This window comes from Thamnophis sirtalis, unplaced genomic scaffold (assembly GCF_051295495.1).
Source record: "Thamnophis sirtalis isolate CommonGarterSnake01/CBP01778 unplaced genomic scaffold, rThaSir2_p1.2 scaffold_1, whole genome shotgun sequence".
NCBI lineage: Eukaryota > Metazoa > Chordata > Lepidosauria > Squamata > Natricidae > Thamnophis > Thamnophis sirtalis.
The window spans coordinates 134,681,943-134,695,059 of record NW_028261381.1 but is presented as its reverse complement, the minus strand read 5'-3'; the positions used below and the strand labels follow the sequence as shown (position 1 = coordinate 134,695,059).

General features: G+C 35.1%; 1 protein-coding gene across 7 annotated transcripts in view; it reads left to right on the top strand.

Annotated features, from left to right (window-relative positions):
* PTPN21 (protein tyrosine phosphatase non-receptor type 21) overlaps window positions 1-13,117 on the top strand; it is a 55,465-nt gene that overhangs the window by 15,145 nt on the left and 27,203 nt on the right. For all 7 annotated transcript variants that reach the window (XM_087725259.1, XM_014076108.2, XM_087725273.1 and 4 more), the window contains exons 3-8: window positions 3,552-3,721; window positions 6,344-6,441; window positions 7,700-7,767; window positions 8,759-8,829; window positions 9,877-9,964; window positions 11,841-11,929. In XM_087725259.1, the coding sequence (XP_087581385.1) occupies window positions 3,552-3,721; window positions 6,344-6,441; window positions 7,700-7,767; window positions 8,759-8,829; window positions 9,877-9,964; window positions 11,841-11,929 (584 nt within the window). The remainder of the gene's footprint in view (window positions 1-3,551; window positions 3,722-6,343; window positions 6,442-7,699; window positions 7,768-8,758; window positions 8,830-9,876; window positions 9,965-11,840; window positions 11,930-13,117) is intronic.

Sequence of the window (13,117 nt, the reverse complement as noted above, 5' to 3'; positions counted from 1 at the left end):
ACAGATTCCTGTGGTCATTTGAACTTAAAAGCTAGTTGTAGGAATTGAGGTTTCCCCCCCTTGTCTTGTCTTCGCTAATCCTCCTTCATCTGAGGCTGCTTGAGTCAATCCTCAGCAGCTGGTGTTTTGCATTAGTTTTGTGAAGCAATTTGTTATGTGGTTTCAGCTGTCTAGATGGGGTGAAAATATCTTAACCATACTTGGAAATATTTTATGTTCCCAGTTTCAAGAAACATAACTTAAAATATCAATCTAGTTCTAGTGTCTTAGTTATCAAGGTTCAATAAATCCATTGTAACAGTCTTAATACCATTATCAAAGAATGAGTAGGTACAATATTGTGCTATATGTAAATATATACTTTAGTGCTTGTTTCCTACAATTATTACCTCTTAACATTTGTCCAGAACCTGGTGTTCCTTTTTTATGTTTATGTAAAGTTTGCCTTGTGTGACAATTCAAAGTACAGTAGTGCTGAAGAAATAACTCTTCAACCAGTCCTTGCTTTTATGACCATTGCAGGGTCCATCAATCACATCGCCATTCACATGCTTTGCAACTAGCATGCAATTTCACTGAGCAAAAATTGTAAGCTCAGGCATGGTTCACTTAGTGATACTGATGATACTGCATATCATTTAACTGAATTCAAAAGAGATGTAAGTGAAGTCAAATAGAGTGTAGAAAATTACAGATTAAGTTGGGTTTGCAAACTTTGCAACACCACCATGACCCAAAATGATGAAGGAATCCAAGTGAGAAGAAATGCACCTGTCCTCAGTAATTTTCAATCTGTATAGCAAATGAAACAATTATAGAATCCTGCCACCTAATAAAACAGGATCAGTTTGGTGTAATAGTTAAGGCATCATGCTAGAAACCAAGAGAGATAGAATTCTAGTCCTGCCTTAGGCATGGAGCCAGCTGGGTAACCTTGGACCAGTCACTCTCTCTCAGCCCTAGGAAGCAGCCAATGGCAAACCACTTCTGAAATATTGCCAAGAAAATTATAGAGATTTTCCAGACAGTTGTCTAGAGACAAAAACTGGCACAAAAAGCAAACACTTTCCATTTGAACTGAAAAAAGTAACTAAATTCAGAACCATACCACTCAATGGAAAGGATCAGCCTGCCAGTCTGTACAACTCCTGAAATTCAGGTTGTTCTTTCAAGGTAGCTATTCTCCTCCCCTCCCTTACCTTGGAACAATATCTGTTCTTTACAGCAACAGCTATGTGAGATCCTGACCTGTCCAAGCAGAGTGGGAACAAACTGGCGGTGATTTGGTCCCAGCTGTGCATGCTATATAAGGCATTCCATATAACCCCTGCAGCATTGTGCCAGAGTCCTTCTATGGCATCTTCCTAACAGTGATCCAGCCATGAGCACAGTCAGCTTGGGCTTCCATGGCTAGATCTCCATAGATCCACATTGAAGCCGTGTCAGACCAGTTTCCTATTCTGTCTGGAGAAATGCCTGTCTATGTTGATTGGGAGTAAATTCTGATAATGACCTTATACTCCAAAATATTTTGGCATCCCCCTACTCCTTAAATCTGTTCATGAACATTGCCAACTAAAAATGTTTGTACAAGAGAGATATAAACATAAGGCAGATATCAACATCATTCCTTTTACCTACTTGACAGAGTAGTGATTGAAGTACAGTTCCTAGTACCTCCAGCTAGCCAAATTATGAAGAATACTAAAGAATTTGTGAGAGTTACTTCTCGTACTGATAAAAAGTCTGCAGTATTAAAACAGGAAACACATGCTGATTTTCATGGAAGAGGCTGGTTTTCAGCCCATTGCATTGAAACAAACATGAAAAAATGAACAAGCACTTTTCCTGTTTCAACTGCCTTTATGTGAGTATCTCGCTTGAAAGTAATCATTGGAATTTTGGGGTTATAATTTTTAACCTTCCTTCCAATAAACATATTTCACAGAACTCTGAGATTGTTTCTTGAATTAATTATTTTGAAGTAACCATGAAAAAAGTTTGACACAGTTATAGTTTCAACATTAAGTGGAGAGCCATAAATCTTAATCCTTTCACGCTCATTACTGAACTACTTATGTCAATAGAAAATTTTGAAGTGGAAGAAGGATTGCACACAGATCTTGATAACAAACTAGCTGTTAGTGTCATGAGGCAAGAGGATTTTTCATATACTTTCTTTGTTGGAGGAGGAACATTCATGTCAATTAGAGCACCTGAAGTTATACAATCATATTATTGGCAATGAGGTGGTGATTTACATGAGCTAATTGTTTACATAGCTGTGGTATGATGTTTTGCCCATTTTAGGTTTGGTTAAATTGTGAATTCATTTCAACAGGACTTAAGTATACTGGTTGGTGAAGTTCTATATGCAAAATATTCATTAACTTTATAGATTAGAAGAATGCTAAGAAGCATGCCTGTTTTTCAAAATATTATATACATTTATTCTTGGTTTTGAAAGACCTAGAACTAAGAAGAAGTTTTTTGTCAGAACAATTAATGACTTGCCTCAAGAAAATATGGGCGCTCCCAATAGCGGTGGCTTTAAAGAAGAGATTGGACAACAAATTGTCTGAAGTGGTATATGGTTGATTTCTCCTGATTAAGGAGAAGGTTGGATTAGAATGGTCCCTTCTAACTCTGTTATTCTGTTATTTTGACATATTTCCTTAAGATTTATACGATCTGAAGAGAAACCAGAGTATATTTCCTTAAGGAATAAATAACATTGTACTACTAGCTTTTCCATGTTTTTTTTTTCCTGTGTTCATGTATTTTGCTAGTTCAATCCATTCTTAAGCATTTCCACCACCAGTATTCTTAGACTAAACATCTATGCCATTTGTTGAGTAGATAAGAAAAATTGCAATTAATGGAACATAATTATGTAAAATTATGTCTACAGTTGATTTACTTCCTGGAAATTGAATGAAGAGTAACTTGTTAAAATTAAGAAATCTTACAACAGCATTATTCTTGAATGCTTAAAATATTTCTAGAGTTATGTCAGCTTTCTGTAGGACTGGTATATGTCTTCTGCTAATGTTAGCAGTTTGTTTAGACATGATTAAAATGTTATTGCCTTTTAATATACTTCACACTGCAGGATTCTTAAATGCAATTAGAGCACCTGAAGCAAAACATACAATTGCAGCTATGCATGTGTCCCAGAGAGAGCATATTTTATTTATGTGGAAACTCCTGATGAATTATCTAAGCATCCAAAACTGATACTTTTTCTTTTATAGTTCTATATTGCTATAGTGAGAAACGAATATGTACCATGTCTATTTTGTAAAGACAAGGATTTTTTTTTAAAGGGACTTTTTTCAAATGATAAAGATCTGTATTTGAGCTGATTTGTTTTACATGATGATTATGCTGCATATGTAAATATGAATTAAAGCTATACTTTATTCTATGCTGATTTCTTACACTTGTTTATTGTATATAAAAGATTAAAATGGCAATTTCTACTATTTGTGATATACCTTCTTTCATTTTTTTAAACATGTAACATGTTCCTTTTCATATTTTCCTTTTAGATTACCTATTTTAGCCTTTGGTATTTCAACAAGCAGAACCAGCGCAGATGGATAGACTTGGATAAGCCTCTCAAAAAGCAACTGGATAAATATGCATTGGAGCCAACTGTATTCTTTGGTGTGGTGTTTTATGTGCCTTCTGTCTCTCAACTTCAGCAGGAAATTACCAGGTGAATCTTGTAAGCTTGCATAGAATAATTCTAAATATAAAGTAATTAAATTTTACATCACCCTATTGAATTTGATACCAATTGTTTCCATATATCTTTACTATGGATTAGTCCTCCTGGATCCGAGAAAAAATCTTTCTGATTAATATATTATTTATTTCGTGGAGAATGGATTTTAGCTCAGATAAGCACGAATAGATTTCCTTTGGAAGGTAATAAAAGCTGTTACCCTACTAAGCTGCTGAGTGAAGTCTCAGATTTGATGTTGAAGTTCTTAGTTACTTTTTGTCCTAGAAAATAGGAGAAAATACACTGAGATGGCACCGTTTGGGATGCACTGGTTTACACTGCATGGGACGAAGTAAGAATCCAGAGTCAGATTCACTTAGAAGTGTCAAATATTGAATGTAAACAAGCATTTGAATTTTTTTTGTTAAGTTTTGCGTAACTGAACAGTAACAATTTCATGGATGCTCCTTTCATAAAAGGAGAAAGGGAGTTCATCTGAGTTAACAAAGAGTACTACGATTTGAAGTCTCTGTTTCACAAGCATAGTCATCCATCATGTGATTTGATGTGCACACAGTTCACGCTAAAAAATCTTGGAAGTCTGATTGAATTCAAGCAATTTACCATGAAGAAGTGTGCTGCTATTCCTACTGATCAATGTGAGAGATGATCACTGTTTGTAGGAAATTATCTATATGCTACTAAAACATTTATGTCTGTTTGTAACATTCAATTGGGTGAAACACTGTGGCATCAGGCAGCAATGTTTGAATGAAGGTGTTTCAAATGGGCTAAATTACAGAATGTTTAAAAAATCTGGGACCCATTATTCCTGTGGACTTGAAATTTGGAAAAGTTGTAGCCTTTTTAGCACTGCCATGCCATAGTGTTATTTCCAGTGCTCCCTGCTAGCTTTTCAAAAGAAAGGCTTATGGGGAAGCTGCCAGGTAGTCTGAAGTCCCAGGCCAGCAGATAAGTAAGTGGCTACTGCCAGGTGGGGAAGGGACAGAGGTGGTATTCAGCAGGTTCTAACTAGTTCTGGAGAACCAGTAGCAGAATTTTTGAGTAAATACTATCTCTGACTGACCCCGCCACCATCTTTTATCTGCCTCCTGAGTCCCAGCTGATTGAGAGGAAATGGGGATTTTGCAGTAACCTTTACCTGGAGTGGGGAAGGAATGGAGATCCTTCCCCTGCCAAGCCCACAAAGCTATGCCACACCCACAAAGCCCTGTCATGCCCACAAAGCCATGCCACGCCCACAAAGTCATGCCCACAGAACCGATAGTAAAAAAATTTGAATCCCACCACTGGGAAAGGAATGAATGGCTGCACGGAGGTGGCACTATATGGGTCAGAGAGGGTGTGTGAAAAGTGCCATTCAACTTGGGAAGTATATTCTGTGTAAGAGGTGCCATATTGGTTGGGGAGATATGCAAGAGACATCATAGTGTACGGAGGTTGGGTGAGGTTTGTAAAAGGTGCCCTGTTGCTTAAGGAGGTTGTACAGTAGTGCGGTGCGAGTTAGAGAAGTGTGTGGGTGTGAATGAGGGCATGAGGTTAGGAATACATTAATAAATTAGTAAATAAATATCTATGAAGGATTACGCAAGAGGCCATGAATTGTCTAGTTGCTAGTAAATATGATACAAGTAACCAAATCTATAGGAGTTATTATTTTTTCTAACTAATATACTGTATGTTGAAGAGACTTCAGCACCAAATCTGGGATATCCTTCATCAGTTTATATTATTTAACAATTTTATAGAATAGTAGGCCATGTGTAACAAAGACTATTTTCTCTACTTTGTTCAAGCCCAGACATGAACTCTGAATTTGTTGGAAGAATTTAATAGTATACTAATGGTTTTAAGTGATGCTTCTTCTCCAAGAGATAAATTTTAATAAAGGATGGAATTAGATAAGGCTTAAAAATTGAAGTACAAAGAAAGAAATGGTAATGTAGGCTAATTTGTAACTTAGAAGTGTAATGACATCAGAAAAAAGGAATATCTCTGAATAGAGAAAAAAATTGCTGCACTGAGATCCTTGTATGTGAATTAAAGATTTAATATCAGATGGGGATCATTACCTTACTATTTCCACTTGTTTATTTATTATTTAGATACAAGGGAAGTTGACTTCTGCAAAGTCACGCTGCTGATTCCAAAATTACTAACTTGGACAGTAGTTCTCTAGAATCTCATATACTGATTTTTCTTATTATCTGCTGCTTGATTTTTTTAAATGGAAAAACTATGGATTGAATCTGGAATTTCTGCACATACTCCTCTACTAAATTACAATGCCTGGCCTACCATATATAATATCATATGCATATATCAGCTTATATAATGTTATTTATTTTATTTATATACTCTGTTTTTTCCTATACATTGAAAGTGTTATATGTACTTCTTGTTCCATAGAATCATATCAGCAAAACAGATATCAGTCCCCAATTTGCTTACAATCTAAATTATTTATAGTGCTAGAGAATTAAAGGCATCTTTGTATAGGCATATAGGTATGTACATATACATCACATACTGTTTTTGACTATATGCATTTTCATGAATCGGAGGCATGTGAAAAAACATTTTCCCCCATAGATACCAGTATTACCTACAACTAAAGAAAGACATCTTGGATGGAAACATACCTTGCACGTTTGAACAAGCAATTCATCTTGCTGGCTTAGCTGTTCAAGGTAATTTTCACACTTGCAATCATGTTTAGCTTATTTAGGAGGAAGGAATTTGTATCACTGCTTGAATAACATGTTTTCCCCCTTGCTGTTCTACTTACCTTTAGCTTCTTAGTGCCTGCGAAGCGTGCATTTGTCACACGCATGCTTGCTCAAAGCAAACTGATAACAGACTTCAGAACATTTCACCCCTGACTTGTGGGCATTCTTTATTGTTCTTTTATTGTTATTATTGAGCGAAATATACATGTTTATGTAACTATGTTTTTTTCTGTATGTTTTTTGTTGTTGTTATATAGTTTTGTAGGATGCTTATATTTACTTGACTGAAGCAGCAAAAATACTTGTATGAGTGAATAAATAAATAAGACATTTCCCACCTGGTCTGCAAAAATCTTGATGACCACTAGGTGTCAGATTATAGAATCCTTTTTGTATCTCTTTGCTACCATCTAGTGGTTATCTCTGCTGTGAGTCAGTGGGCTTTAGTTTGAGAACTGTGTGTTCTCAAGCCGCTCAGTCACCTAGTACCTCACATAATTTTAATCGTAGTAGTAGTAGTAGTAGTAGTAGTAGTAGTAGTAGTAGTAGTAGTAGCAGCAGCAGCAGCAGCAGCAGTAGCAATAATGATGATGATGATGATGATGATGATAATGATAATGATAATGATGATGTTGCAAATATACCCTGATTCTGATCTTTGAAATGTTGGATGTATGAAGATTTCTATTAACCAGTAATATTTTTGCATGGATATTTTATATTATAGAAGAGATTGGCAAAAAAAGATGAATTGTTGGCATGAGATTGGGGAGCCATGAATATTCATTTTACTTTCTGTTATACTTTACATGCTGAGAGCAATAATATTGTGCTATATAGAATGATAATTTTGTCAATGCGATAGAAGAAATGCATCACCATAATTTGTATCAAACGTTCTGCTTTTTGTATTTACCCCAGCTAACTCTTAAATCATAGTGATTCAGTAAATAATTACTTAATTGCATGTGTATATCATGAAATAATTTAGCTTTCTAACTTCTGTTTCTAGGTAAGAAAACAGGAAGTTGTAATATATCCATTTGTGTTGTTTATATGACTTCTGGGAGTTTGGATAGGAATTTTCTCTATGCATGCAATAATTATTTGTGGCCTATTGCTCATCTGTCAAATAATGCTTTGTTATTAACAGAATTACTTTCCAACAGAATTGTATGTTAAGTATTTCATTTCTGCCTGTTTTGTTTTAATTCCTCAGCTGATTTTGGGGATTATGACCAATATGAATCCCAAGAATTTCTACAGAGATTTGCCTTGTTTCCTGTGGTAAGGATGATTAAGTTTCTCTTGCCTTTCTCTCATGTTTGGAGATATTTAAAAGACAAATTTTAATAAACAAAATCAGCCCTTCACGTTGATACAGATAGTATTCAATTTACGACTACAATTGAGCCCAAAATTTCTGTTACTAAGCAAGACAACTGTTAAGTGAACTGTGTTCATTTTATGATATTTCTTGGCACATTTGTTAATAACAAAGTTGTTAAGTGAATCATTTGACCATGAGGATGCTATAATGGTTGTAATTGTGAAAAACAATCATATATCACTTTTTTGTTTTAAATTCAAATATTCACACACAGACATATATACATATAGCAAGTTTGTTAAAAACCTCCTCTCTCTCTGTGTGTGTGTGTGTGTGTGTGTGTGTGTGTGTGTGTGTGTGTGTGAGAGAGAGAGAGAGAGAGAGAGAGAGAGAGAGAGAGAGAGAGAGAGAGAGAGAGAGAGAGAGAGAGAGAGAGATATACCTACCTACCAAGAGAGAGATACCTACCTACCTACATACATCTATAAATCCATGATTTGGAACATTTGCAATGTGAAAGATAGTTTAACACAGATCAAACTATTCAATATGGATCCCATCTGAATTTCTTTAAATTTCCCACATGGGAAAATAAAAAAATGATTAGGCATCTCTGACTTCAAACAATGGATATAAATTTATCATTTTGTGCATGTTTATATAAATCTGATTAAATATTATTGTTTATATGGGTACCATGAATACTTGCTGTCGACATTTTCCCTTTCTGTGGACATTTCAACATTCAACTGTGAATGTTTTAATTATTGTTCTTATATAAGTTGCTATGAGTATATTGGTTTGATGACATACATACTGTATATGAATAACTGAAAGAAGGGCAGATGGAGTAGTATATGTTCATATTTTTAAACAACATCTTACAACAAAAGGAGTTTAGGATGTCAACAATGGATAGAGGAATAAGCTTTGTTTTCCATTTTTAAGGGCTGGTTGCAAGATGAGAAGATGTTAGAAGAAGCAACTCAGAAAGTGGCATTACTCCACCAAAAATATAGGTATTGGTTCTGAATTTATGACATTACTTCAAGTCTGAAAGTTGCCGGATGATTGCATACTGATTGTTGCTATAAAATAGGGAATTGTTAAATTAGGATTGATGATGAGAAATTTAGTTCCTATGTAAACAGAAATCAGCTGTGTTAACACAAAGTCCTCCTTCTGACCCAGTGATTGAAATCTGGTGAATCTATTTATCATTCTTTTGAAGTAATAACTACATCAAAAATGCTGTAAGCTTACAGTAGGTTTAACATGTATTTTAAACTGAGATCCTGACAAATGAATGTAGGGGATTTCATCTTTCCTGCTTGATTTGACTCTTAGGCTGCTACTGAAAACCCCGTTTATTAATAGTTGTAAAAATTTAATACTTTCCATTGATTAGAAAGACATGATAAATAATAATAATCAATTCTGGTTTAAAGGGAAACAGTTTTGCTTTAATAATATTGTATTACAAACTGTTTGAATATGGAGAATGGATGCCTCAGAATCATTAACTATAGTTTTTAGTGGCACAACCTTTTCTTTACAGTGGCCCCATGTTTGGAATCTGCAACAGATCTATTAAATTCTGCTTATGATAGATTTGCAAGAGACCTGAAAATGCAAATATAATTTTTGCTCCTTGTAATATTTTGTACTTTGTTATTTTAAGGTTGGATTTAAATAAGACACTATTGTGATTTCCTTGTTTGTAGGCTATTGACTTTATATAAAGCAAACCACAAAATTCATTTAAGCTCTTTACTGAATCAGCTTAATTTTTTTGAATTTGCAGAATACATTGAATTGTAGAATAACTCAGTGGTCTGAGTTCATAAGATATGGTGAACTACTGTGTGTGTGCATGTGTGTGTGTTTGTACATATAGATCTGAGTCTTTGCTGATCTGCTTTATTGTAGAGAAAAGCCACATTTTTGAAGCAATTTATGTATGTAAACTTTAAGCAATATACTTTCTAAAGAGTATTGCTGATACAGGCAGAAACTAAGTGTTCAAAGAAACTAGTTAGGCAATTTTTTCTTTTCTTCTTTTGAAGGGGCCTCACACCACCTGATGCAGAGATGTTATATATGCAAGAAGTTGAGAGAATGGAAGGTTATGGTGAAGAGACCTATCCTGCTAAGGTAAAGTTAACTTCACTGAAGGCCTGTATCAGTCAATGTTGTACAAATATGATAATTAAGTTCCCTATTGCATTTTAAATTTTCTTTTAAAAAAGTATCCTTTCATCTTGTTATAACCCTGATAATGTTTTTTGTTAAAACCTTTAGCAGAAACACCTAGATGTCAATCCCGAAATAGGATTGGAGATTCTATTTGGAATGCAATAAATTTATACTGAAAATATTCTGAATTTTATGTTAACCAATAAATATAGCAAGCATAGTCTTGTAACATATAAAAATCATATTCTATATCTAGTAAAACTAAAAGGCAGGATTTCAAATATATACACAAAATGAGTTCAGCACATTGACAATTTTGTGTCATCAGTGTGCAATTTACAATTAGAAGAAGCTGTGCAGGATCTTCCTGAAAGTAGTAATGTACTGGATGAGGGCAAACAAGCTGAAGCTAAACTTAGATAATGTGTTCTCAAGCCCAGGAATTAAGTAGGTGACTTATTCTGAAGTAGGTAGCGTATCCTCTGAGGAACATGTTTCATTGTTTGGGGACTAATCTCAATTCCCAATTGTCACTAAAGGCATCATTGGTCTCAGTGGTAATGAAAAGATAAGCCTAATTTTTGCTGGTTGCAGGATACAACCCTTCTGGACTAGAGTAGTCTGGCCTCAATCATCTATCCTCCATCCTCTAATAACTTCAGATTTAGATTACTATAATTTCCTTTTCTGGGCTATCTTTGAAGACAGCATGGAAGCTGCAGTTGTACAAAGCATAAGTCTCTGATTGGTGAATGAGATTGCACAACATTGGTCCTGAAAACATTGCACTCATTTCCAGAAGGTTCCATAGTTGCATTTGAGCTGCTGACATTAGTCTGTAAAATCCAAATAAATGAGAATCCCAATATTAAAATAGCATTTATCAATAACAGTTATATATGGCTTCATAGTGCTTAAAAGCCCTCAATTTACTGACCTCGGAAGGATGGAAAGCTGAGTTGACCGCGAGCCAGTGAGAATTGAACTGCTAGCAGTCAGCAGAATTAGCCTGCAATTCTGCATTCTAAGCACTGTGCTACCACAGCTCAGGCTACCATGAACTTCTCTGGGGCTGTAAAATCATACTACAGAAAACTTCCCAGTAGCCCCATAAATTGATTTGGTTTACAGTGTGCTGAATCTTTTCAATGGTAGTATTCAATTAAGGAAGTATCTTCAAAGGGAAATACGGATGACCAAAAGCTGTCTTCATTTAGATGACAATTAAAAATATATCCATTCAGCTTGGCAGATAGATCTGTGTTTTTGGGATGTCATATTGGAAAGACATCCCCAGGTAAGATATAGCATTCCAGTATTATGCTTAGGAGGATGACCAATGTTTTGGTATGCAAAAATGGCAACTACTATTTCTGGGCATGCACAGTGTGCAATCTGAAGTGTCCAATAATTGGTTTCTAGAACTCTTGTGTAATCCTGCAGGGATTGTGTATATTATTTTTTAAAATTACCTTTTAATTAATTTTTCTATTTATTATTTGTGAGGATTAATGGTTAATCATTTAATGTTATTTAAGTCTTTGATAAACTACTCTGATAAGAATAATACTTTTGTAATAATTGAATGTTGAAAGCATTAATTATTTAAGGAATTTTAGGAGAAGTTATGTATAAGGAAACAAAGTTATTTCCTTATTCTAGGAAGCATTGCCCTCAATAATATCTTCAAGATACATGATCTCTTTTTGATTAGATAATCAGGTTAACATGTTGGCATATCATTTTTGCAATATAATTTAATTTTTTATCTTGTCGTGGCTGAATAGTTGCTGTACTAACGTTAACAACTTATTTTTTCATTATCATTATCTAGGATAGCCAAGGAAGTGACATATTCATTGGAGCTTGTCTTGATGGAATTTTTGTCAAGCATAAAAATGGTCGGCCTCCTGTAATATTTAGGTGAGTTTTTTCCTCCAAATAAGAGGAAAAGTGTGATGTTTCATAATAACAATCTCTGGGTATTAGAGCTAAGTAAGTACGTGTTGCCTGTCCTAAAGCCATACAGGATATAAAGCTGTAGTCACACAACTAATGAGACCTGTACTGTGATTAATTGACATGCCATCAAGTCACATAAATAGATTTCCTCCATAATAATCTGTGCCTAAGCTGGTATTTCAGGTCTTTCAACAATGCACTCACCACCAGTGTAAGTGAGTCTATCCGCCTTGCTGCTGATCATCCACTTCTCTTTCCCTCCACCTTTCCCAGCATTAGAGCCTTTCTCCAGAGAGCTAGTTCTTCACATAATGTGTCTGAAATAGGGTAACCTGGATGTCAAGTAAGAACTCTGGGTTGATTTGTTTGTTGCCTTTGCTGTCCACTGTTTTCTTTGGGATCTTCTCCAACATTAAGATTCAAAAGCACCAAGACTCTTTCTATCCTGCTTCTTCAGAGTCTAATCTGTGCTATGAAATTCTTGTTTATCTTTCAGTAACCACTGTAAGGATTATTTAGTGTGCAATCTCTTAACCTTTGGTCATAGAAAGTGATTGCTTGTTTCCTCCTTCCAAGTTAGTAGATAGGGTTCCAAATTCAAGGGGTAAGTTTGACTTTAAATCGGTTGCCTTCAATGAGAAGCTCTTCCTGAAATCAGGGAATCCCTGCCTGAGAAAGTCTCAGGAAGAGCACAGAAGGAAGAAGGTTCCAAGCACTTCTAACTCTTGTCTGCTTTTTTCCTCCCACATTCCTATTTTGTCCACATCAATACCTAACTTAAAGGACTCACAAAGAGAGATTGGAGGACACAGCTGTGATACAATAAATTTACTAATACAAAAGTCTTTAGTAATAAATAAAATCAGTCACTGCAAACTCTAGGATTCAAATGGCATTTGCAGCAGCACCCTCCTAATTCAAATCGTACATCAGTTTTCCTATCCTTAGATTGTAATGAATCAGAGGCACTTATTTCCCAGTAGAAGTAGTAGTTGGCAGTGGAAACCATTGCTTCTGGTTTCAGGCTACTAGCTTTGGATTTTGCCACCTCTAGTTGCTGACCAGGAAGAAATGAAAGAGTAGCAAATGATGATCCTTCTTCCCTGTTTGTAATTATGTAGGACTGGTGTATGAGATCTTTGCCCCTGA